The sequence below is a fragment of the Mirounga angustirostris genome, unplaced genomic scaffold (genome assembly GCF_029215605.1).
Source record: "Mirounga angustirostris isolate CCGP_5_RB_7025 unplaced genomic scaffold, mMirAng1.0.hap1 SCAF_1, whole genome shotgun sequence".
Taxonomy (NCBI): domain Eukaryota; kingdom Metazoa; phylum Chordata; class Mammalia; order Carnivora; family Phocidae; genus Mirounga; species Mirounga angustirostris.
Genome location: NW_026991709.1, coordinates 84,308,975 through 84,335,265, shown reverse-complemented (window position 1 = coordinate 84,335,265; position 26,291 = coordinate 84,308,975). Strand labels below are relative to the sequence as shown.

Genomic DNA, 26,291 nt, shown 5'->3' with positions numbered 1-26,291 from the left:
ATTATAAAGGAATTCTTAGTAAATAACCGTGTACTTAACCTTTTTTAGAATCTGAAAACACTGATCATTTCTTAACTGAAATCTTTAACCTTTTATGTCGTTATTACGACACCAACTTTCTGACATTTCTTTTTCCGTCTCTTCTCACATGTTCATATTTTGTCTACAATACTGTTCTTTACTCCTCATCCATAACTTGAAAGATCTCTTACTTTGGTGGCTCCAGTGGCTTAAACTTTGTATGCCTACGAATGAATATAAGGCAAGGATTTTCTCCCATATTATCTCTCAGGAAGCAGCTTCAGTTTTGCACAATAGATTATTGCTTGGAGAGCTTACTAGCCTGTTGGAAAGAATGTGTCTTCTTTAAAAGAAAGAAAGAAACTAGTCAGATTAGCTCAGATAATCTCACATCAAGTATTGGATGTTGCAAAGATGTCTATTAGGGAGCCACTTCCTTTATTCCTTTTAATTAGAATGTAGAGGCAAAGCAAACAAAACGATTAACACATGCCTTAGTATTGCAGAAATGAGTACTGTGGCTGAGATTTGTTTCATCCTACACTGCTCCCAAAATTGCTATAAATCTCAAATAACCTTTACTTTTTAAGCAACCCTCCCTCCTGTTGCCTTTGAGAGGAGGATTAAAATCGAGGTGTCATAAAAATTCACACTTTCCCCTTTATACCCCCTATTTAATGTATAAAAGAAAGGTGATCCATTTAGCATACAACCACTCCATAAAAGTGGTCTGGACATCAGGGTGTTTATTGGTCAGGGCCATTATATGAGTTAACTATAAATTTCTTAGCTTGATTTATCCCTAGTTGCTTTCCAGTATTTAACATTTTGTTGCAAAGCTAATTCTTCTAAGTCTGTCTTCATAAATAAGAACTTTACTGTACTTTACTGTTTTGTAGTTTTGGTTAGTGTTACCCCCATTTCTGTGTCAGAGTTAAGAAATTTAAATGCTTATAGAAACCAAGCAGATTACTAAATGATGAAGCAGGTTGGGATATACAAGATACGGATAGGAGGGTGCATGGTCTCTTTCTATAAAAGAAGCAGATGCTGCTTAGCTTTAATCTGGTTGCTATATCTTTTGATATTATGAGAAGTTGGAAACCTATAATATACAAAATTAAAAAATTTTTAGAACATTGCATGTTAAAACAAGTTTGAAGGTTGGTATTCGCTTATTTGGGGCCACCATTTCATAATTTAAGCTGTCTAAATCCCCTGACAGACTGTTTATAACTTGTTTATGCTGAAGTCTTTTGGTGACCCACCTTGAGCCTGAGATGACCTTTCCCACCTATGTATCATGCAATTATTGTCTATATAATTATGTAATGATTTTCTCTCAACCTTATATTTTTTGTTATCTCACCAAGCCACATTATGAACTCTGAAATCAAGAAATAAAGTCTGAATTCCCATATTCTCTGTTTTTCTCTAGCCCAGTGAAGTGTACAGAGTTAGATGCTTGCTCAGTATTTTCAGCTTTTCACTGAATTGGATTTGAGCTTTTCACTGTAGAAGAAATACACTTATGTAAAAGTTAGAATAGCACAGAAGGATATAGTGTGAAAAGTAAATGTGTATCGGGGCGCCTGGGTGGCTCAGTCGTTAAGCGTCTGCCTTCGGCTCAGGTCATGATCCCAGGGTCCTGGGATTGAGCCCCGCATTGGGCTCCCTGCTCTGCGGGAAGTCTGCTTCTCCCTCTCCCACTCCCCCTGCTTATGTTCCCTCTCTCTCTCTGTCTCTATGTCAAATAAATAAATAAAATCTTTAAAAAAAAAAAAAAAAGTAAATGTGTATCTATGTCCTGTCTATCTCTCCTCTCTCCATTGTGTCTCATAGATTTTAGACTGTTGTTGGTTGCCTTTTCATGTCTTTGTTTTGCTACTAAAATCAGTGCTGCAGCAAATATCCCTTAACCACTAGAGAGTAAATTCCTGGAAGTGGGTTTTTTAGATCAAAGGGTAAAAGGCATTTAAATTTTTAGATCTTAGTTTTCCCACACATTCTTTCCACCAGTGTCGGAAATGGGTCTATTTTCCACATACTTGCCAATACAGAGTTTTATCAAACTTTTAATTAGTGCCATTCCAGAAGGTGTACATGTTCTCTCTCCATATGCTTAAAAGATATTTTAATTTTTCTGTTAAGGAGCTTGTCTTTTGTATATTTTTTGCCTTTATTACTAAGTTGTTAGAACTTTTGCATTTTAAGGAAGCTAGTCTTTTGTCTTTTTATATTTGTAGCAAATACTCTTTTTCCTTGATTATTTCCCCCAATACAAATTTTTTATGTTGTTGGAATTTTTTTTAGGCTTTTGCTTTATGATTTAAGACTTTCGCATTTTGTGTCCTGCTTGGCAAGATCTTTCCTACATGTAGATCATTTAGAGATCCATTTATATTTCATTCTCCAGGTTTTTTAAAAGTATATAAATTTTTCACTCCAATAAATTTTTTTGGTGGGGTGGTTTGTAAGGTATTAGGAACCAGGGATCCTGCTTTATTTTTCCCAAGTGCTAGTTGGTAGTGTCAGTGCAATCTGTTAAATATAAGTAATCAGTTATTAGCATTTTTTAAAAATCTAGAAATTTTGGGGCGCCGGGGTGGCTCAGTCAGTTAAGCGTCTGTCTTCGGCTCAGGTCATGATCCCAGGGTCCTGGGATCGAGTCCCACTTCGGGCTCCTTGCTCGGCAGGGAGCCTGCTTCTCCCACTGCCTGCCACTCCCCTCCTGCTTGTTCTCTCTCTCCCTCTCTCTGACAAATAAAATCTTAAAAAAAAAAATCTAGGAAGTTCACGGAAATAACTCCTAGAAACAAATTTTTATATTCAGTATTAATCATTTACTCTTCAAATTTTTTATTATGGCTCTATAGTAGCCATTAAAGTATTCTGTAAAACATGTCTTTAAGGTTGCATTCTTAACTGTCCTTTTCTTTGGAGGTATTGGTGATAGCATCTCAACTTCAGGGTCAAAGCATTGTATTTCTCTTACTCCTTGCAGATCATCTGTCTTGGAATGACTTTTCCTTCTTTACCTCCTTGGTAAAATTCTATTTGTTTTTAACATTTACTTTAATAATATTCTTAGGAGTTCCCCTAAGTTTCCACATTTGGGATGGCATAATACACATTCTACTTAATATTGCTGTGTTTTTCATTGATACCACTAATGCTGTGCAATAAGATTATTGCAGGAATGTTTAGTATCTTTTCTGAGATTGTGATTGCCTTTAGGGATTTTATTTATCCTTTTTCATTATTCTGTATTGGGGCAAGTGACAAGTGGTTGTTACTTGGAATTAGGTAACTGGATATGAAATTGGCTGGCTCATTGGCTAATTGTATGACTTTGGGCAAATTGCTTTCTCAACTGTAAAATTGGAGTATTTTTTTTTTAATTGGAGTATTAAAGTTACTTTTTAATGAATATTAAATAAGATACAGGTGTAGAATAATATACTTCTAGAAATGTGGTATGTGCTTAAAGTATTTTAGATCTTTTTTTTACTCCTCCTCCATCTTTCATTCACTTTGCTGTCTTTCTTACCTGCCCATGAATTCCTGAGGACAGAGTCAAGACTTCCTACTTCTTAAGCTTAAGTTATAGTCCTTTTTTTCATGCCCTCTTAAGCCAATCTGTTTGAATAGCTGTTAGGAACTCATCTGTAGAATCAAGAAAATGAGACACTGAAACTGCCTGGGGAAGTTTATTCAGGCTCTACTCATTTTTCCTTAGCCATTAGGAAGGTAGAAGTGTATTTCTTTGTAAATTCAGCAAAATTAATTCTTTGATTTGCTTTAATATTGGTGACTAAATATTTGCCCATATCAGTAATTCCTTTATTTTACATGGTGTAAATATTTGTACTCTGTATGTTACACTGTTAATGGTCAGGAAGCACTACTTCCAATATACAACATTGACAGTTTTGTTAAGTGAGCACATATTAGGGATAACCTACCTAATGTGCTTTACCTTTTTAAAGCCATCATTACCAACGTGATCTATCTGGTCTATAAATTTATACCAGTTTGAAGGAAAATTTCATTAAAAGGTGGTTTATATATGAAGAAAGACTGAATTAGGAATTAGAAAATCTGATATAAACTGGTATTTTAAAGGTAATTTAAATTTTTAGCATACTTAAATTGTAGGGCAAATACAATGAGTTATTGAAAACCTCGGTATTTCAAATTATATTGATTTTTTTCTTAGTTTATTTTTATTTTTTAAAGATTTTATTTATTTATTTGACAGAGACACAGTGAGAGAGGGAACACAAGCAGGGAGAGTGGGAGAGGGAGAAGCAGGCTTCCTGCGGAGCAGGGAGCCTGATGCGCGGGGCTCGATCCCAGGACCCTGGGATCATGACCTGAGCCGAAGGCAGACGCTTAATGACTGAGCCACCCAGGCGCCCAGCAGTTTATTTTTAAACCTTGAATTTTAGTAAGATATAAATTGCTGTGTTTTAGAAAAGTTTTCCAAATTATATATTGGTATGTGAAATTTAGGCTAGACTTTGTTAAAATATGAAATACTGAGGATGTTGTGTTTTCTTACAGGGTATGGTTCCGTTTGTATTTGTTGGCACTAAAGAAAGCATCGGAAATGTGCAAGTTCTTTTAGAGTATCATATTGCTTATCTAAAGGTTTGTATACTGTTCACATTCATATTGTTGCTTCATATGTTAAACTTCAAAATACATCAATTTTATATTCATATTAAATTTCAAATCATTAAATATTTTTTTTAATTCAGCTTCAGATTTACCCTGGTCTCCTACTTGAGAATTTAGGGGGAAAAGGTCCGTTGCCATAATAAAATGATTGGCCTTAATGCACATTGTTTCTCTTTTTCTCTGAACTTTGACATTCTTTCCTTACTGTTTAAGAAATGGTCACACTTGTGTTCCTCTAATTTGACTCTCCTCACCTTACGTATATACATGTGCTATACTGAAACCATTTTGTTTTTACCTTGATGTTTTAAGTGCAAATAGGGCAGGGAGTAAGATGGGCTTTCTTGGTAACTAGTATTTGAATCAGAGGTGATATCCTATAGACATCATTTGGTAATTCTTAACCATTATTTTTAAGATAGTCTATTTAGAGTTGATAAATAAAGAGCAAAGATTTTAAAAAAGAAATGGCCCATAAATTATTAAAAGTTGCAGTTGTCATTTTCTACTTTATCTTTTATTAAGTTTCTCTTCTAATATCCTCAACAGTTCTGTCTCTAGTAGGTTTTAGTCCTTTTAATCACTCATATCATTGCTCTTACGTTAATATTTTGAAAGCACACATGATGATGTCATTCTTTTAAAACTCATGTTTAGAAATCTCAATTCAGTCTGGCATTTTAAAGCCCATGCTTTATCTTCCAGTACTCTACTACTTAGCCAGAAGCTTTCTCTGGTCACCTTACCTTCACGTTCTGTAATGACCTCGGTTTCTGAATGACCAAGTCTCCTAGTTCATGTAGGCCACAACTCAGGTGTCACCGTTTTGATGGAAAAGTAGCTTAATAGTCCCTCTCATATATGGCACCTGTATCTCACTTAATCAGAGTTTTTATTTCTTGAGGGCTGGATGAGGGCTGGATCTGGTAATATTGTGTAATTATTTGCTGTTTAACAAACCGTTAGTTCATTCACGCCAGGAACTAAAACGCAAACTGTGAATATTGCTCTAGCATAAGAAACATTTATTCGGCCCTGTAAACACAAACAGATAGTTTATTTTAATGCTTGTCTGTTAAACACACCCTTGAAGGTGGAGAGTCCTTGTCTTTTTCTATATTGTATGTTTGTAGCACCTGGCATACTTAGTGCTCGCTAAAGTATTCAGTAAATGTTCAGTGAATTGAGTCAGCAAATGACCTCGTGAATTGTATTTACTAGGTACACAGTTGTATTTTACCAAATAATTGGCCAAGATCACAGCTTCTTTCATTGGTAGGGAGTAGAGCTTTAACCGTAGGCTTTAAGAAGGTAAAAATGGTACAACATAGAATATTTACACTTTTTTGTTTTGCTTATAGGAAGTAGAACAGCTAAGAATGGAACGCCTACAGATTGATGAACAGCTACGACAGATTGGTATGGGTTTCAGACCTTCTTCCACCAGAGGGCCTGAAAAAGAAAAAGGATATGCCACTGATGAAAGTACCGTCTCTTCTGTACAAGGTTCTAGGTCTTATAGTGGAAGAGGCAGAGGTCGTCGGGGCCCTAATTACACCTCCGGTTATGGTAAAAAAAACAATTTTTTTGTTAGTCGTTTTAGTTTAGGCACTTCAAAACGTTTTGCTCAATATTATTCGTTGCTCTGTCTTGGCTTTGGGGGCAGGAGCTGTCTATGGTAGTGAAGGCATACTTCATATTAATGACAGTAAAAGGTGTATGATGTTCACACAGCTTTGTAATGAGATCAGACATGTTTTTGTTAAGTTGGCAGTTCATGATCATGTTTATTTTAAATATTTAGAATAAATATAGGTGGCATTTGTATATACATACTTGTATACAAAAATGTGTATATATCAAAACCTAGTAATGGTGATGATACTGCTAGGAATCTCTTTAGCCTACTGTCTAGGAAAAGTAAAGTTGAAAAATAATGCTAATCAGTGTGCTAAGGTTGTGTATAGTACATCTGTACTAGTTTTATAAAATACACTTTATTGATTCTCGGCAGTTTTGAATGTAAGTATCTCCTATCTGGAATTAATTTTATGAAATAACATTTCACTAAAAATGAGGGCTTTTTAAAAAGCCGGAACCAAATTAACATTTTATAAATGAACATTTTTATAAAATGTATTTCAGTGTGAGGATAGGGCCCTAACCCTTATAGGAGGGGGCCCGTGGATGGTGGTGGTCAACAATTTTCTAATCCTAAATTTTCACTTATTCTTCTTCAGCTTTGGAGTTGTTCATTTTTCTGCATTTGGACTTGGATCTTAGCAGTGACCTGATTTTTGTCTTCCCTCGTCTTCCCTTTCTATTTCCTTCTCTTTTCTCCATACCTCTATGCTCCTCCTAACTTAACTGCTTTAGAAAAATAATTCATAAGCCTTTTCCAAAATAGAAGGCATTTAGGGAAAATGGATAAACATAAAAGCTTACAGTGTGCAGATTCCACACTCAGATTTCATGTTTGAAGAATCATCTAATGACGCCAGAATTGTATTAAATTTGTCCTTTCATTTGTTGTGGAGCTGAAAGGTTAATTATCCCTTCCCTCATATATTTCCATGTTCTCATTTCTTGATAGTTTTTATTATTTAAAGTTAACTGTTGAAACTGGAAAGCAAAATTCTAGTAAAGTGTTTAGCATATGAAGGGCAGAAAATTGTGAAGTATTACTGTATTTCCTGAAAATACATTTAATACAAAAGACAACTAACCAGTAATTAAAGAAAAATTATATTGAATGATTCTAGAGGCATAAATTACTAGTACAAATAATCAGATTTGGTTTTTTGGATGATAGGGTGATGAATTCATTGAAGACTTCTATAAGCCTCTGTGGGAAGTCAGCTTGTTGTTGAGGCCAGTTTTCTGCAAAATGCCTTTGTTGACAGTAGGTAAAATTTTTATGAGTTAGTAAGTTTTTATGAGTGGTAGAGGAATATCATCTGGATTGAAGAAAGTTATGCAAGTTGTTCAGTAGATGGCACTCTTACCTCTGAAATGTTGCGGACTGGTGGTAGCATTGCATTTCTTGAAATAGCTGTTGAATTTAAGTGGGCTTGAGAGAAAAACCATTTAAATTTGGTTATAGATGTTCTCTTACCTACTTAATGTCAGGATATTTAGGTGATAATATATAAGTTGTATAAGAAACATTTGTCATAATGTCTCTGAAGTTGGTATGTTCCTTAGAATGAATGATATTTTAAAGCTAATGGGCAACATTTTTTTTAATGGCACACAAAATATGTCTTTAAAATGAATGGATGGCATATTGGAGTTGATAAAATACGGTACTTTAGCTATTACGTTTAGTGTACATGAACATTGAAAAGGATGTGAAGTATCTTCAGGAGTGATTTTAGAAGTTTTAGGGGAAAATCTGATTTGCAATTCTGTTAAAAACAGGTTTTATTTGTTGGAGTCATTAAAAATTGGATTAGTTTCATGAATCATTTTTAGAGCTACTTAAAAAATTTTTTTGGATTCATGAACTTCTAGAGACGACCTTCATTCCTTTTGCATATGACTCCGTCTGTCTGTCTTGTAAAGCTAGTGACTTCATAGTTGTGCTCTTTGGTTCTCTGCAGCTGAGATTCATATGATTAGTTTGGCCTCACCTGGATAATCCATGATAATCTTCCCACTTCAATATCCTTAATCTTATCACATCTGCAAAGTCCCTTTTGCCATCCCAGAAACATTTAAGCTTTATTTAATATGACTAACGCAAGAGCACTAGCCAATTCATTAGCCCTTTTTGTTTTTGACTTTAGTATCTGTCTTATCTACTGAAACCTATTTATGTTTTAGACCACCCCCTTTAAGTATTTAGAATACTAGATTAAAGTTTAGGAAGAATGTCTTTGCTTGTGATGCTGAGTTTAAATACTACAATGTATTTCGGGAGGAAATTCAGTAGGGACTTGTGAAAAATTTTAAAATGAGATATTCATTTATCTTCACATTTTCTTAATGTTTTCAGGCAGTGTATAGGCTTGTCAGTAAATTCAGAAATTCTTACACATTCCAAAAGATGTTTTCGTGACTCATGAAATGATAAATTGCCATTATTCTAACAAACCATGACATCAGCTAGTAAATTTTTTGTCATTTGGAGAAATAAGTGGGAGATTCATTCTCTTTTGCGAGACTCCCAATCCTAATAAAACTTAAGTGTGAATACTAGAAACTTGCTGTGTTTTTTTCTAAAATAATAGTTCCAATGTATTAATCCATTTTTATATAATTGAGTGGTTACATCATATTTAAGGTCATGTGGAAAATAAAGAATGATCTTAGAGGAGAAAGGAAGTTGTTAGACTCCCTTCATTTGTTCAGTTTTATTCTGGGTACCTTAATACTTCTACTTTTGTACATCTGAGGAGTTAACGATGTTTTACTTTCATCATCAAATGACTGGAATTTAAATTTAGCGAACTTGTAGTTTATCATGGAATCACTTTTATTTGGGAGATAAGCAAACGAACTTCAAAATTATACAACAGATTCATTTATCAAGAGAGAATTGTTATGCATATTGTTAGGTGTCTGGGGCATTTAGAGGTAGAAGAAAGAGCTCTACCGTTTAAATGTATCATAGACCAAGTGGGATGTAAATCGAAAGGGGAAAAAATGGAAAAGAACATATGACAACATTGCATGATAGACACACTTTGCTTTTAAGGTAATAAAAGGAGAGGAGAGGTCTATTTTCAGTTAAATTGGTCTGAAACTAGAAATTGAACTGGGCTCTGAAGGAGATAGATTTGGACATATGATGAAACGGAGGGGTGGAAGTGGCATTCCAACAATTAAAGAATAAAAGAGAGTATTGTAGTGATTGAATCATCTAAATCTGGCACTTTAATTGTGATATAATAGTAATGATATTGCAAGCTTTTATGGAATATTTGCAGTGTTTAAATTTTTAAAAGGTCAGTATTAAAATAGGTCATTGAAACCTTAGAAATGGTCTGTCAACCTTTAGAGTCACGATGAATTTTTCTCTTGTCAGATTAAAGTTGTCTTCTTAGCATTCTTAAAATTTGTTCTGTAATTTCACATAGTGTATTTAAGCCACTGTTGCTCATAAAACATAATTATTTTATGTACAGCCACTAAAAATACACTCCCAGTTTATAAGAGACCATCAGTTATATAGGAAGCATTGTGATTTCAGAGATGTTAAAAGCGTGATGTGTGCTTTTAACATCTCTGTTAAAAGATGTGCTTCCAAGAATCAATGCAATAATGGTAGAGTACACTATACAATTAAACTACTCCTTTTTCTAAATATGATTAAATTTGGTTTTCAATATTGGATAGCGGTTATTTTTATTACACTAATTTGCTTCTAAAACAAAAATGAGCAATTTTTTTTTTTACTATTTTTCCATACTAACTGCATTTGCATATTATATGTAATGTTTTGTATAATCTCTTGGCTCTGTTTCTGCACATTCAAACCAACTTTTAATTTCCCATTAGTAGATCTTGTATTACTAGTCTAATACTAACATGTGATTATTTCTTAGTAAATTTCAAACTCATTTTAATTTTTATTTAGCTTTCTTTGAATCAGCCAGTTAGGGTTATTAAAATAATGGTCTGTAGGAAGTAATTTTGAAAAATTTCATTCCTTTTTTTTTCCCTTTAAAAAAAAAAGGAATCTAATTGGTTTATGTCCTCTTTCCCAAGGTACAAACTCTGAGCTGTCTAACCCCTCTGAAACAGAATCTGAGCGTAAAGACGAGCTGAGCGATTGGTCATTGGCAGGAGAAGATGATCGGGAGAGCCGACATCAGCGTGACAGCAGGAGACGCCCAGGAGGAAGAGGGAGAAGTGTTTCAGGGGGTCGAGGTCGTGGTGGACCGCGTGGTGGCAAATCCTCCATCAGTTCTGGTAGTCTTTTATATACTATGTCAGCATCCTTACTTTGTAAACAGTATAACTTTATACAAGTTAATTCATTTCCCAAGGCCACCCATTTTGGGAAGTGTCTTCTCACTGAGGCAAGTAGTGGAGCATATGGCAAGATAAGGAGAAACCCTTTAGGGTGTTTCTCAGTGAAGGTTTAGCTAGAATTTCAGGTCAGAGAAATTTTGGTTGGCTGATTCTCTTGTTTCGATGGTCAAAAATTTCTCCAGTTTTTGGGGGCTTATATGATTAGAATGTTTTTTTCCCCTAGAAAATTTGGGTTATATATTTGTTTGCCAGACCCAGAAAATTCTAACGCACAGAGAGATCTAAGTAACTTTACATACTTAATATTGAAAATTAACTGAGAAGAATTTTTGCTGCACTATGTACTATTTTAGGAACAGAGAGAAATTGTGAAATTAAAATTTTTTTTACTGTTTGAGGAATTGAGCTGAGCTGTAAAGAAGGCTGTTTAGACTGAGAACTGAGGTGCATAAGCAACTTTTTACTCATGTCTTTTTGTAGGAGTTGCGAGAATGTTTTTGCTTAGCATAATGGGCTAGGGGGGAGGAATTGTCAGCATTATGTGGACTAGATTATATGACGTATAACCTTTACATATTTTTATTGTATACCACTTTAAGAAAACCACTCTTAATGTTATAACATGTGCCCTATGAAAGTTTATAAGTATTTTAAATGTTTAAAACATACATATAATTAAATGTATATCAGACTTGCTTACAAACTACAAAAAACTGGAACAAATCACAAAATTTTAGGGGCTTTTAAAAGTACTCTAGTTCCAGTGATACTCTCTGAGCCCTAAGTTTAGCGTATAGGTGTTTAGGGAAATACTTTTTATATTTTACTACATTACATTGCTATTACCAAGGTTTATAGAATTGTAGTATGCTGAATTGCACAATATATGTACTTTACCTAGTGCTTATGATTAATGGATAAACTTAGTGTCTTTTGCAAAGATGCTAGCTTGCTAGCTGTTACCAAAGGAAACTTAGGAAAAATCGTGATTAGGTGAATTTCTTCTATAATTTGATTGGTGGAGGCAATAAATGCACATAGGTAAGATGGGTATTTTTTTTCTTATGAATTATACTTTAAAACTTTCCCTTTCCCACCCTCACCCCACCTTACCCCGCCTTCACTCTTTGTTTCTGGAGATGGGAGTACTAGTCAACATTCATTTCTCTATTTTCCTATACCAGTTAGAATTTGAAACTTTTTTTTTTTAGTTTGCTTTTTTGTGTAGACTTGTTTTGATTGCTTCAGTTCAGTAACATTTCTATTATGCCATGGAGTGCAGGTGTTGAGAATTATTTGAGAATAGTCCATTAACATTAGCACAAAGCAACAGCCGACACCTTGAACTCCATAAAGGCGGCAAAATTGAATATTTCTCTTAATTCTCATTTCTCTAGCCTCTGGGCAGGATTAGCTAAGAATGTGAATGTCAAAAATAGCATGTAATAATATACTGTTTTCTAATACATTTTCAAAACAAGTCCAAGAAATGGTAGGAAGCTGAGGGTATTTGCTCATTTTCTGCTTTAATTTTTCATTGCCATTTAAAGTTCTTCATATTTGTTATTTTCCAGGGAAAACAGTGATACAGAAAACATTTGAATATCTATATTGGGGGAGTATAGGGGGAGAATTGAAGTTTCTTTATCATTAATATAGTTCTTTAGATCAAAACATTACTAATGACTGCAGCTCTCTTAAACGAATATTTCTTGCCTCTGACATGCATATAGTGCTCAAAGATCCAGACAGCAATCCATACAGCTTACTTGATAATACAGAATCTGATCAGACTGCAGACACTGATGCCAGCGAATCTCATCACAGTACTAACCGTCGTAGGCGGTCTCGTAGACGAAGGACTGATGAAGATGCTGTTCTGATGGATGGGATGACTGAATCTGATACAGCTTCAGTTAATGAAAATGGGCTAGGTATGTAAGCACTTAGGGAAAAGATAACACTATTGTATATTAATGTATGACGCTTTTTTCAACAACAACAACAACAAAAAAAACACCCCAAACGTAATGCAATTCCCATATCGAATTTTTCTTAGTGTTTACTTCAAACAAGATAGCTTTGTGTCTGTCTGAAGTGTCTAGTTCTCAGATTTGTATAGCTAAATTATTTGAAACCAGAAGGGTTTATTAAAGTGCCCTTTGATGCCATTAAATCAATATAGATATTCAAATTGCAAGCCACTTAATACTCTTTTTGTTCCTAAGCCAAAATTGGGCTTTCAGCTTGCCTCTTTAAAATTTATTATAAATGACAGTAGTGAAGGTATGTGTATTGAGTAGGTATTAACTTCCAAAGGGCTAAAATGTTAACTTTGCTTAAAAACAAAAAACCCAAAAACTAAATTGTATTGGAAAGGAAGACTTTATTCCTGAGTGATGGTAATTAAGTTGTTGAGTTTGTTCAGTTAAGAGTTTAAAACCTTCTTTATTTCCAGGTGATAATTCCCTTTTGAATCTATTTGAAATGTTTAAAACTACAAAATTATTTTCCTGTTAGTAATGTATATTGTTTAATCCTCCCTGTTTAATTAAAAAGTTCTCTTTCCCCATTCTTAAATCTTTGAAGGAAAGAAGTTTTTTTTGTTTTGCTTTTGTTTGTCAGAATAGTTCATGGTAAACTTTGCAATTACAGATGATAGTGAAAAAAAACCCCAGCGACGCAATCGTAGCCGCAGGCGTCGTTTCAGGGGTCAGGCAGAAGATAGACAGCCAGGTAACTTGAGTGGACCTGTTGACACCACCAGGTCACAAGCATGAAAAAAATGTCATGTGTCTGCTTTCTAAATATATTATACTTACATGTACACATGTGTGCATATACATTCAAGATGTGCATTACATAAATTGTTTACTCAACTAATAAGACTACTACTCTTAAGAAAATGCATTCTTCCTTCACTCCGTAAATGTTTAGTAACCTGTCTAATTGAACTAATGTTGTGTCTTAATTTTTTTTTTACATGGAAATACTGTTGAGAAGACCATTATTTTGTCCACTTGGCAGATTCTTCATCCTTGAGTTTAGGCCTGCCATCCCAGAGACTGCGTTGTAGATTGTGATTGAGGTTGATTGGCAAAACTGGGCAACTTTTGCATGGTGCTGCTTATTTTATCTGAATTCAGCACCTCATTTTTGTGGGAATTTTAATACCCACAGTTAAAAAAAAAAGTATAAATGAGAAAAATACTTGAAAGTGTCTTTTTTCTAATAAGAGGAATGCATGTTATGTTTTGTTCATTTATTGTGGTGTGTTGCCTTTTCCCTTACACCTACTAACTATTCAAATTAATAGTACTTATTTATTAGTTTTAGAATGTTAATTTAAGTAGTCATAATTTTTAGTGACTTCAAAGAAACTTGTTTGCTGTGTCTATATTATTTTGAACATAATTCCATTTCCTGTATACAGAGAATCACGTGTATATTCACAGTGAAGAAATTGTGTGCACCAAAAATAAACCCCTTTTAAACTAATCAATTTCTGCATTCTTTCCAAAGCAAATTCTTGGGTGTGTTTTCCCCAAATAAAGAATGTAAATTCAAGTATCTTTAATTAAGTTTAGTGGTTGTGTAGAGACATTTGGGAAAACTGATTAAAGGTGTTAGTTCCCATTCTTGAAGAAAAGTTCATGTTTTAAAGATAGTTGTAAGTTTAAAAGGAATTAAATATTGTCAAAAAGAGAAAGTTTCCAGAAAGTGTTTCTTACTGTTTTCCCTTCTCTTCCCTCTCTCTCTGTAGTGTCAGAAATATTCTTTAGATCAAGAGGTCATATTTACGTTGTTTAAAGTTGGCATGGCAGTGAATACAATTTCAGCCGTACTTTATAAATAAGAAAATTCAAACTATCCTTGTGGGCTTAACATAGGGTAAATAACAACACAATTTGTTAACTAGATGGATGGTGGTTTAGTACCAAGTCAGTGGACATAAAAAACACAGTGGTGTTCTCTTGCAGAGAAGTGAAACTTGAGTAATTTGGGGTGTCCAGTAATTTGATAATTGTTCCATACTTGCATTTATTCCAGTTTTACTCAGTTCTTTGGAATTGCTGCTTTTCCTGTTTAGAAATCCTTGTCTTCCCTAGCCTGCCTTCCCTGGCCTTCCCCTAAAAACTTTTAAAAGCCCCCTAAGATAGCATCGACGGAATAGGCACATCATTTTCTCCTTGCCCCTGTCAGTACTTCTAGAAAAGTAGCTTCATCTAAAAATACCAACATTCCCTTACATACACAATCATTTCATTTGTTCTCATTTGCTCAGAATCTTTTGTTGTCTTTAGTGTAAATGAAGCAGTGAATATTCCTTATTCTACTTAGAAAGTGCCTGTGCAGTTGTGTCCAGTTGATTTACTTGGGTCCCTTAGGAGGAAATTCTACAGTCCAAATTATGCTGCACAAATCGCTTATTTCTCTTAGATACCATGTTTATTAATATTTAATATCCTTTTAAATGGCTAATATTATATAAGGACTGGCTGTAAATAGGCTTTGAGTCAGCTAAGTTTGTTTTTGGTTGTACCTCCCTTCAGGGGGGAGGGGCACTGATAAATTTTTACCTTTCCAGCTAAGTGCCTCTTAATTCAGTTGATACCCATATCAAAGTATTACTCTATGAGTGTACATAGTGGATGAAGGGTTCTGAGAATTGTCACATACTCAAATTTAGCAATATGTTTGTGCAGCATGGTTTCCAAGTTGCTGAGTTCTCCCAGGTGTCACTGAGGGCTGAACTGTGGAAACAGAATGAATTCATTTAGGTGCTCCCCAAACTGGAATCATTTCCAGAATGTTTTGCCACCATATATGTAGACATAATAATGAAATGAATTTGAACAGTATTCCTCTTCTCAATTTTGGAAACTATTACTAAATGTATTTATAAATTAACAGTGGATTTAAATGATTTTTTGAAAGCTCTGAAATGAGCACACTGAGTTTCTTACAGTTTGGAAAAAAAGAGGCAGTTTTAGACAGGAAACATCTTTATTTAGTGCTGTTTCTTATAAATGATTTGTATTCTGAATTAAGTGGTTTCTGTGAGATTTAAGATTCATTTAGTAGTTTCAGAAAATTCTTGGATCTTACAAAATATTATGTTAATTTGTGGTCACAAAAAATGAATTGTAAATACTATTAAGCTTCTTTATTAAAATGATTTATTTTCATATAATTTGAACCTGGTGGACCATTTCTCCCCTAGTGACGTTTAATAAATAATTTAAAATTTACTTGAGTTTTCATTCTTTACATTAACTTGCTCTCATCCCGTAAATTAAAATACACTATATTTCATATTGTCAAGAGATTTTCCTGCCCAGTTTCTGATAGAAAATATTTCTTTGAAAGAGAGCAATTATTTTGATATTTCTCCAAATCAGTAAATTCTAAGCTCTAAGTCCTGAAGAGAAAGGATTGAGGTGTAAAGTGAGGCCAGAGTACCTGTAGAACAGAGATGTTGCACTTGGGTTGGCAGAAGGGTGTTAGCTTGCTTTAGTCTTACTCTTATGTCACTATTGCCATCCACTTCCTTGCAAACACACATCTACTTCAATCAGTCCCTTGAAAGATTGTCAAAGCGGGGAAGAGGAGGTTACTAAATTAATGGTGGCCCTTTTCCCACCAGGATCATTGTCCACATTTTAGGGTGCTGTTCCGCCATCTTTAGTTGGCTTGTAGTTTTTTTATTTTAAATCAGAATGGTTTCTAGTGTGAAATGTGAAAAAGAAACCATAAAATACCACACTTGGATATCTTACTTGTGCTTAAAAAAAACCAAAACAACAAAAAAACCCTAACAATTTGAGTAAATCTTTTATATCTGATGAAATTTTCAAATTGAAGTATATATAGTACACCATGATTGCACCAAGTATTGCCTTTTTTTCCCCCCACTGAGAATTGCAGACACTGGGCTTAGAATGCTGTATTTCTTATTCTTGGTTGTGGATTTCTATATCAAGCTTTATCCCACAACTGTAGAGTCAGTCAGAAGCAATGGCTGGATTCCTGTGAAAGCAGACTTAAATCTAGGCTTCCTTGGATCTCCAGCTTGGAATTTTCTATTGTCAGCACTAAATCACAGGCACATTTTTCAACTTTTGTTTTTGGTTGGAGGTGGTACCCAGCTTAAAATTTTGGAATTGGGTTACCCACCATCAGTTTATTTTAAAAGTAAAATTACTCTTTATCCATAAATAAACTTTAGAAATATTTTTTCAACACCTGTAATTTTTTTCTCATCTTCAACAGTCACAGTTGCAGATTATATTTCTAGAGCTGAGTCTCAGAGCAGACAAAGAAACCTCCCAAGGGAAACTTTGGCTAAAAACAAGAAAGAAATGGTAAGGAGAATTTAACCTGTAGGTTTTGTTGTTTTTGTTTTTTGGGTTTTTTTTTTTTTTTGGTTCTGTTTTGGTTTTTTGTTTTGGTATGGTTCAGCTTTATTTTTACTTCTTGACTTACTGTATGATCGATCACTTGTTTCCCCAACTAGACAAATAATATTTTAAAGATTACTCTTGATTTTGTTCTTGGCCCCAGGTAACTGAAGATATGCATGCTTGAGCCTGGAATACTTTTCATTTAGAATTCCAAATAGCATTTGTAAAATTCAGTCTACCCAGAGATATTGGGCATAAAGACTGTTGGCTTAATTTGGGGAGCAATAGGCTATATACCTCTTCTCAGTGATGGATGTAGACCTTTTTTAAGTTTCAATTCTTTAAATGCTTTAATGTAAATGAGTTTCAAAAAAAAAAAAGGTGAGTAAAATAGGTGTTTATTTGCTTAGGGTAACTTTATATCTTTTACATGGTGAGCTTTCCAGTGGTTAAAATTAGGTTCAAGTTTTCAGTAAACAAGTACAGATGCTTCTGTGATTTAGCACTGCTAGGTACTAGAGATAGAGTTGAAAGACAATAGAGGTGGAGTACATTGGTATATGCTTTCAAAACTTAAGAACATTTTAATCCTTTGATCCAATGTGGTTATGAAACTAAAATGATTTATTAGCTAATTAATGTTTATATAGCTGTTTTCCTCCTCAGCTGTAGATTTCATTTATAAAGAAGTTGAAAAAGTTGTCTCCCTTTGGCAGGCAAAAGATGTGATTGAAGAGCATGGTCCTTCAGAAAAGGCAATAAATGGCCCAACTAGTGCTTCTGGCGATGAAATTTCTAAGCTACAGCGTACTCCAGGAGAAGAAAAGATTAATACCTTAAAAGAAGAAAACACTCAAGAAGCAGCAGTCCTGAATGGTGTTTCATAAACTGAAGAAGTTCCTAGTTTACAGTTCTTTTACATTACATTTTACAATAGTGCTTGTACAAGCTTGCCAAAGATAGAATATGGATCGCCAGTCTTTACATCGCACTTTCAGTTCCTCCATTTGGAATTCAGAAAGGGGAGGGATCCTGAAGAAATCATATGTTAAACATACTTTGACACCTACTGTGTTATAAAATATATCATCAGATGTGCCTTGAGAATAGTATATGTAACATTAAAAAAAGTTGCTGGCTATAGGAAATGTTATTTTGTTTTCAAAATATGGCAGAGATGGGGGGAAGAGGGTGGGGTGGGATCCCTGACGTAATATTCTTTATGAAAGCATTAGCTGCTTTTGTTACATTTTTAATAATATGCAACCACTTCTTCACCTGAGGAAAACTAGAATGAAATGCAGTCTAAAATATTTTGCACTGAATTGTAATTTCTCCATTAGTTTAGTCTGGAAACTGGTCTGTTTTAATGTGTTTTTTAAATGCTGTATGTAGAGGAAAATCTGCAGACCACTGGAATACATTTGTTAAACTCTCATCTGCAGGGACACTGGGTGATATTGGCAGTGACTGTTCTACATTGAGGCTTTGTTTGGTTTATTTATTAAAGTGTACAGTATTTAAAAATCAAACATAGCTTTAGTTAAAACACTAAGCTGAATTAGTCATGTCCATTTCAGACATAACCTGAACTACTGAAAAGATCAATTTCCAGGAGGTTTATTCTGTATAAAAAGTACATGTTAGTCTTCAGTAGAGTATCTTTCCTTTTTTCTTTTCCTTTTTTTTTTTTTTTTTGATTTTGGTTGTTTGATGTGCAATATGTTTTTGTATGCAGGTAGTAAATAAACTTTGATCTTCCATTTGCTGATTAACTTTCTACTTTTTATACCAATTGTAGCAAAGTAGTTGGAGCTAGTAATAGGCCTAGAATAGTTAATGTGATTGCTTTTTAAAAAGCATTTATACTTATAAATAGTATTAAAATATTGTTTAATCATTTTGTAATATATTCTCTGAAATCTTAGCACTTAAAATTTAGTCTGTTAGAATAGATTGGCTTAGGGAATTGATCATACATTTGATACTAGTAAAATCTTTATAATCTTATCAAAGGCAACTTTTGGAAGGCAATGGGGTAAAATCCAGAATTTTGCTTTGGCCTTTGATAATTAAAGATTATTTTTATAAAGAAGCATGGTGAACAATTTTTAAATAAGAAACAGACCATTAACTTAGTTTTTGATTCTCAAGGAAATAATTTTGAAGGTTGTCATATTAATGATTGTATTTTTTGTATGTATTTTAGCCACGTGGCTTAACTTTAGGAAGATAAAGACTTTGCATAAAGTGTGTTCAGAGTGACAGTGATAAAGTAATTATGCAGATATATGTGAGGTCATATCAAATGTGGATTTACTGGAGGGTTCCCCCCGCCCCCATAGAAACACATAGACCACTGAGCAAGAAAGAGGCATTTCTGTTATTTGGTGTTTGAAGTGTTTTTTATGTGCATAAACGGTCTTAATTTGTTATGTGCATAAAACTATTAAGTGATTTTAGTTAATTTATGATGACTGAAAGACAATTGAAGGTATTGCTAAAATGTAATATTTGCCAGGTCAGTGCCCATATAGCCCCAGACCTCAAATTTATTATCATTGCAGTTAAGATGTGATGGTATTAAATGCTTTTTCCTAAAACCCTAGTAACAGAATTTATAAGATGTGGTATGAAAAAAATAGGGCAATCCTTGTATTTTGAATAACAGTATCAATAATTTCATATCCTGATTTTTAAAAACTTAACCCACAGACATCTTTTTTAACCATGAAAGGTTAGAAGTAAAATTGTTGGTTTTTTTTCTTTGTTTTCTTCAGTAACAGGGTTACAGATTAATTACAAGGTATGAGAATTTTCATTAATTCCCAAATTGGTAAATATGGTATAAATAAAAAGTGATTTTTCATTTTCTTTCATATAGAATAGATTCACTAAGATCCTTCTTCCATTAAGATTGTTTCATTGAGAAAGTAACATAAAACCATCTTAGAGGGCGCCTGGGTGGCTCAGTTGGTTAAGCGACTGCCTTCAGCTCAGGTCATGATCCTAGAGTCCCGGGATCGAGTCCCGCATCGGGCTCCCTGCTCAGCGGGGAGTCTGCTTCTCCCTCTGACCCTCCTCCCTCTCATGCTCTCTCTCTCAAATAAATAAATAAAATCTTTAAAAAAAAAAAAAAAATCCTCTTTAAAAAAAAAAAACCATCTTAGAAAATGGGCATAGTACAAGCAGTTCTTTAGTAGAATAACCATATTCTAGGAAATAAGTATCAAGATTTCATTATTTACAAACGACTAAACCTAATGCCTTGTGTACTGTAGGACCATAATAAGCTTGCTTTTTTTTTTCCCTCTTAAGAAGAGAGAGCGAGAGGGGGGAGGGAGGAGCAGAGAGAATGGAAGAGAGAATTTTTAAGCAGGCTTCACACGGCCAGCACAGAGCCTGATGGTTTGATCTCATAACCTTGAGATCATGCCTTACCCTGAAATTGAGTCAGATGCTTAACTGACTGAGCACCCAGGTACCCCCATAATAGGCTTTTCTTGGGGGTAAATACTCTGATTTAGAAGTGAAAAGGCCCACTCCCCGAAGGTAGTAACCATTTGATTCAGGTAGCCTTCCAAATTATCTTGAGAGGGGTGCATCTTTTTTGGCTACTTCTACACCAGTTAGATAAGGTGTTGCTATGGGAAAACTTACTGGTAAGTTAGGACATGCTAAAAGACACTTAAGCAAAAATAAAAAACAAAGGTCTTGTGCAGCCCTCAATTGTTTCAGTATACTTAGGTGAAATCACGGAAACTTACTAAGATTACATGGGGGCAAAAACCTTTTCCTGAAACTTCGGGAAGCCTAGTATTCTTGTGTGGCATCAATTTATTTTTCATAGGTTTTATTTTTAAGTCCTGTCTATACCCAGTGTGTGACTCTCAATCCTGAGTGAGTCACATGCTCTACCGACTGAGCTAGCCAGGTACCCCTGGCATCACCTTTTTAAAGCCTTCAGTAGGTCTAAAACTTGCAAAATGGTGTAAATGAGTCTTTGTTGATAGCTCCGTCACTGTTGGTAAAATTATAAATTGTGTATTTTAATGTGGAGCTGAGAAGCAGCACATCAAACTGGTGAGTTTATGAAAACCTAACAGGCATTCCTTAGAACCAGGCTGAGGGAGATCATTTAAATGATTTTGCAAAAGTACAGGTATATATAGGCAAGTAAAGTAACCTGAGAATAGATAACACTAAGCTAGGGAGGAAGAGGCAAAGTAGCTATAGCTAGTGTTTTATTGTATTCCAGGTCTCTCTGTCAGCCATTCTTTTGTAGCTGGGATCCATCACCTTATGCTGAGTCACAGGTGTTTTTGTAGCTGTTGTTTTCTAGGAGTCCAGCGTGTAACTTGAGAAAGGTCTCTGCAGAGTTGGCATATAAACTGTTGCAGTTAGCTTGGGAAATTGTACCGTTTGTCTTCACACAGATTTGCACTTTGAGGTTGAAACCAACCTAGTTAGTTTTCTCATAGGCAATGTCTACAATATAAGAACAGATGAATGGAAAACTAGCTATAATGCAGTAAGTCCTACATCGGATGGTGGTTATTGGAATGAGGGTAAAGGAAACTTTACATTTGGATTTTCTAGAAGGCCTCAAGGAACTTGAATTTGAACTGGATCTGTGTGTTTGACAAAATTCCAAAAGGCAAAAGGATGTTTGATGAGAAGCCTCACTGTTTCCTATCTTTGCTGTTATGGTTTGGATCCCCGATACCTTTTATAAGGATATCTGGTATAGTGAATTTGGTGACTCCTTTTTAAAACTTTTAGTTATTAGGAATGTGTTCTTGAATGGATAGTAGTTAAAACCTTTGATGACATTTGGGTTTTATTTCAGGATCTGCAATAAAGCAACAATCACTCTGTAATAGTTAAACTTTGGCAAGTGAGTAGTAATTTGAAGTTGCACTCAACTGTTGGTTGAAAATAGGTCAATTTTGTTGAGCCATACGAAATTGCCAGTAGTTCACCATTTTTGACCCAGGAAAGTGGCAGTTAGTTTCCTATGGCTCAACCTAAATACATTTTTAAGTATGATCATTTACTTTAGAAATCCAAGCAAGAGCCTAATCATCCAGAAAGTCCTTTATTTCTCGATGAGGCATGTACATTCTATAAGGAAATATATTAATTTTGTAAGAAGGGTTCATCAGTGGATTGCTTTAGATTCAGAATCATCTGTACTTTCTGTATTACTACTTCAAGTACTCAAGGTATAGGCTATAATGCAGGCTATAATCTTTGTAAGAGGATTTCTACCAGTCCATTTGGCTTGCCTCTTTCTTCCTTTGATAATTTGAAAATTGTAGGTATAGGTGTACAGAATTGGGAGTTTCTATATACCTAACTGAGACGTTTTCCAACTATGTTGTATGCAATCTAAAGACAAAAAAAGCAAGGGCAAGATTATTTTTCACTGACATTCTCAGTCTTAAAGCCCCACTATTAAGTATACTAGTGAATAGCTTCTTAAATTTGTGTTCCAGTGATTGGTATGTTTTTCTTGGGGGTGAAATTATAGGGATATTTTCCAAATACTTTGTACCTCTTGGACTGTCAAAAGAAGCTACTCTTTTTTTTTTTAAGAGTATTAAAAAAATTTCCCAGTTTTTGTAGATAGACCAATTTAATTTGTCTTGTTGCCTGGAGCTTATGCCTCAACCTGGCTGAGTTTCATTTTTCAGCCTGCTGTTTACTTGGTTGTAAAGAAGAATGTAAACATTGTTTGAAATTCCATTAATTGTAACTGTACTAAAGTAACAGCAAGTGCTAACATTCCAGATTATACCTTAACACTGGACTATGGACCTTGTCATTGGGTCAGGAATAATTGTAACACTGGGTAGAAGCTCTTCCTTTTTTTTTTTTTTTCCTTTCTTAAAGATTTATTTACCAGAAAGAGTGGGAGAGAATCTTCAAGCAGACTCCCTGCTGAGCATGGGGCTTGATCCCACAAACCCATGAGATCATGACCTGAGCTGAAACCAAGAGTTGGATGCCTAACTGAGCCACCCAGACGCCCCTGGATAGAAGCTCTTCCTATAGCCTGTTGCTAAGGTAACAGTTAGCTATAAACAGACACTGTACCCTAAACAACAGTGCCAAAATAAAAAAGAGCTTAGGTCATTTAAGTTTCCTGGTATCAAGGTTACTGTCAGTTCAGGATTCTTTTTAGAACCAAAACCCACTCTAGCATTTTAAATAGTGTTTTTGTACTTTACCTCAAATTTAAATTTTTTTCTATCCTACTTTTCTCCGATTGAAACAGTTCTGTATTCTAGCCAGAAATGTGGAAACTTAAAACCTGACTTCTCAACTCTAAATGAAGCATTCTGCCTGAGTGAATTTTTTAAAGAATTCTGATGCAAGGTTTTGAGGTAGGGCATACATTTTTCAATAGGCTGAATACAGCTTTTTAGTGTGGCACAGTTCAAAATGCTTAGGGTTTTACTCTTGTGTTAAGATGTTAGTTAACCGGGGCGCCTGGGTGGCTCAGTCGTTAAGCGTCTGCCTTCGGCTCAGGTCATGATTCTGGGGTCCTGGGATCGAGCCCCGCATCAGGCTCCCTGCTCCGCGGGAAGCCTGCTTCTCCCTCTCCCACCCCCCCACCCCCGCTTGTGTTCCCTCTCTCGCTGTGTCTCTGTCAAATAAATAAATAAAATCTTAAAAAAAAAAAAGTTAGTTAACCTAATATTTTCCAATTAGTGGTTTTCTAGCTGCCTTTTACCCTTTTTGTTTTTGTTATAAACTAAGGTTAGCAGAGAAAACCTTATAATCAGGCTTTGTAATTAGAATATATGCGTATTCCACCTGTTTTCATACAAGTTTTTAATCATTTCTTGAATGGTTTGGGTGTTCTGGGATACTGATTTGTATAACTAGACTTTTTTTTTTTTTTTTAAATGCTTCCATAGGTATTCCCATCATTTGGAAAACAGTTGAAGGCAAGAGAATTTTCCTAAAATTCTAAGAGTGGGAAAAGATTTAACTTCCAGGACCATTCATTATAGCCCACTTTTATCACCAGCAAAGCAGTTTTTACAAAGCAGCACAGGACTCATAGTAATGTCAACCCAGAGGCAGTGAAGGCAAAATGGAAGGGACAAAGTAGGGTAACTAAATCTCTGGTATGCCAGATCTAACATTAAGGCTGTGGATAGGAATTCCCCATAACCTACCTAAATAATTCAGGACTAATATAGAGAGAACCATGTTACAAATGAACAGAATAAATTGGAGAAGACCCCCCAGGGCTTGCTTAACAGTTTCATTAGCTGTGTAACCTCTGAAATAATTTGCTCTTTTTGTTTCCCTACCCATAAAATATGGAGGAACCATCAACTTTTTTTTTTCTTTTTTAAGTTGGCCATTAACAGATGGGGAGGCAGAGGCCTAACAATGTAGTGTACTCAAAGTTGCCTGGCTATTACTGCCCAAGTTTGACTTGAAACCTGCATCTCCTATCTCTCAGTGTTGTGTGCATACCTTCCTCCCCCTTGAAGAAGAAAAAAGTCTGAGTACCTACTGATAAAAAGGCCCCAGGCTAAAGGTGTAATGACAGCTGTCAGACTTGAGCATTCATTACCACCCAGGAAAACATGCTTGGTTATCAGATTTGTGATAGGTTATCACAGGTTAACAGCATGGACTTTAGGTTTAAGAAAGATCAGCCTTCTCACCCAGAATATTGTTTTGGGCATTACTTCACTATTGTTTCCTTACTTGTAAAACATACTTAAATGCTTACTTAAGCACAATGCTAGTATACTGTAAGTAGCCAATAAATGTTACCATTACACATCAACTATTTTGTTAAAAAACATGTAAAGATGAAGGCTCTCTTACACAGATCATACTTGCGCCAGTTACCAACTGTGATCTGGAGCCCTCACACAGGTGACTTTCCCAAGAAAAATGGTAGGTTTGGTTCATAATCTACAATGAAATGTGGATTCTTCTACTTAAAGGTAAGCCTAGAGGAAATAAAACTGATTACTGAAAAATGTGCTCTGTTCTCCTTAGTGTTATTTGAAAAGCATTTTTCATTATCTTAATAGTTGTCTTAAAACAGGTGTGCTATTTGCATTAAACACCTGAAAATCTACCCACTACACGAAGTTTTCCCTTCTAGGGCCAATGCTTGATGGTCTCTGGGCATATTAGCTCATATTTCCTATTTGTCTTTCAAAAATTTGCTTTTAACTTACAATTGATAATCTCTTAAGGAAACTTTTGATTAGTCCAAAAGACTGAAACAAAACATTAGTAAGCCAAAATAGCTGATCCTCATTATTAGCAGATTCCTTGTTAGCAAATTGACAATCACCCAACACCCAAAGTGATGCTTGCCTTGTTTCAGTTACCATACTGTAAATAAGCATTTCTTCTGTGGTCCAGGTAATGCTGAGTTTTTCATATTTTTGTGCTTACTGGTGATTTTCCTGTTTAAGAGAGCCCTCAAGCCTAGTGAAGTGCCGCCTAATGTTCCTAAACACAAGAAGGCTGTAATGTAACGACAGGAGTTAGTGTTGGTTGCAAGTTTAACGTTAATGAATCAACAACATTAAGGTCTTTAAATAGAAACACATATATATAAAACAAGGTTATATATTGACTGGTTGATAAAAACATGACCCAGAGGGTCAGAGGAACCTTTATTTCCCCTATGAACACATGGTTCAGTATTCTCTGATTTCAGTGTTTTCAGTAACTTCATAGAACATTACTACTTTGAATAACAAAGTGTACCTTCATATCCCTTCTCCCTAGAAATAACTAAAAAGATTTATCTTACATAAAAGCCATGGCTGCCTTAAGCTGGTGCTTTCTCCTACTCTAAATCATAACAAGTAGACTTGATCAGATTTTAAGGAAACAGGAAAATAAAGAGCAGATCTAACCCAAATCTGAAGTGCCAGTAAACACATTCCTACACCAAACAGGATTGCCGCCACTATTTTGATCTTAACGGACCTTGAAAGTCTTGTGTTCTCCATTAATTAGAGAACTTTTAAGATGATGTAAAGTAGGTAGTATACTTTATCATCTTACAGCTAAAGATAACATTCCTGCTGGTGGCCACAGACTTTGACTTCAGATGTTTTTACAGGTCCTCTAGTTAAGATCCTTCTATATTTTATGTTAGACCAATTATAATAAGCCAATTTACCCATAAACGTTATTTAAATATAT

General features: G+C 34.8%; 1 protein-coding gene across 7 annotated transcripts in view; it reads left to right on the top strand.

Annotated features, from left to right (window-relative positions):
• The window catches only part of FXR1 (FMR1 autosomal homolog 1), a 55,115-nt gene extending 36,265 nt beyond the window's left edge, over window positions 1–18,850 (top strand). The window contains exons 11-18 of one of the 7 annotated variants that reach the window (XM_045903306.3): window positions 4,588–4,674; window positions 6,066–6,123; window positions 6,211–6,273; window positions 10,417–10,620; window positions 12,417–12,617; window positions 13,339–13,419; window positions 16,957–17,048; window positions 17,804–18,850. In XM_045903306.3, coding sequence (XP_045759262.1) covers window positions 4,588–4,674; window positions 6,066–6,123; window positions 6,211–6,273; window positions 10,417–10,620; window positions 12,417–12,617; window positions 13,339–13,419; window positions 16,957–17,048; window positions 17,804–17,974 — 957 coding nt within the window. In that variant the 3' untranslated portion in view covers window positions 17,975–18,850. Of the gene's footprint in view, window positions 1–4,587; window positions 4,675–6,065; window positions 6,274–10,416; window positions 10,621–12,416; window positions 12,618–13,338; window positions 13,420–16,956; window positions 17,049–17,803 lie in introns of all 7 variants that reach the window. The other 6 variants (XM_045903307.3, XM_045903304.3, XM_045903310.3 and 3 more) reach the window with 6 other exon arrangements.
• Window positions 18,851–26,291: the final 7,441 nt, after the last annotated feature.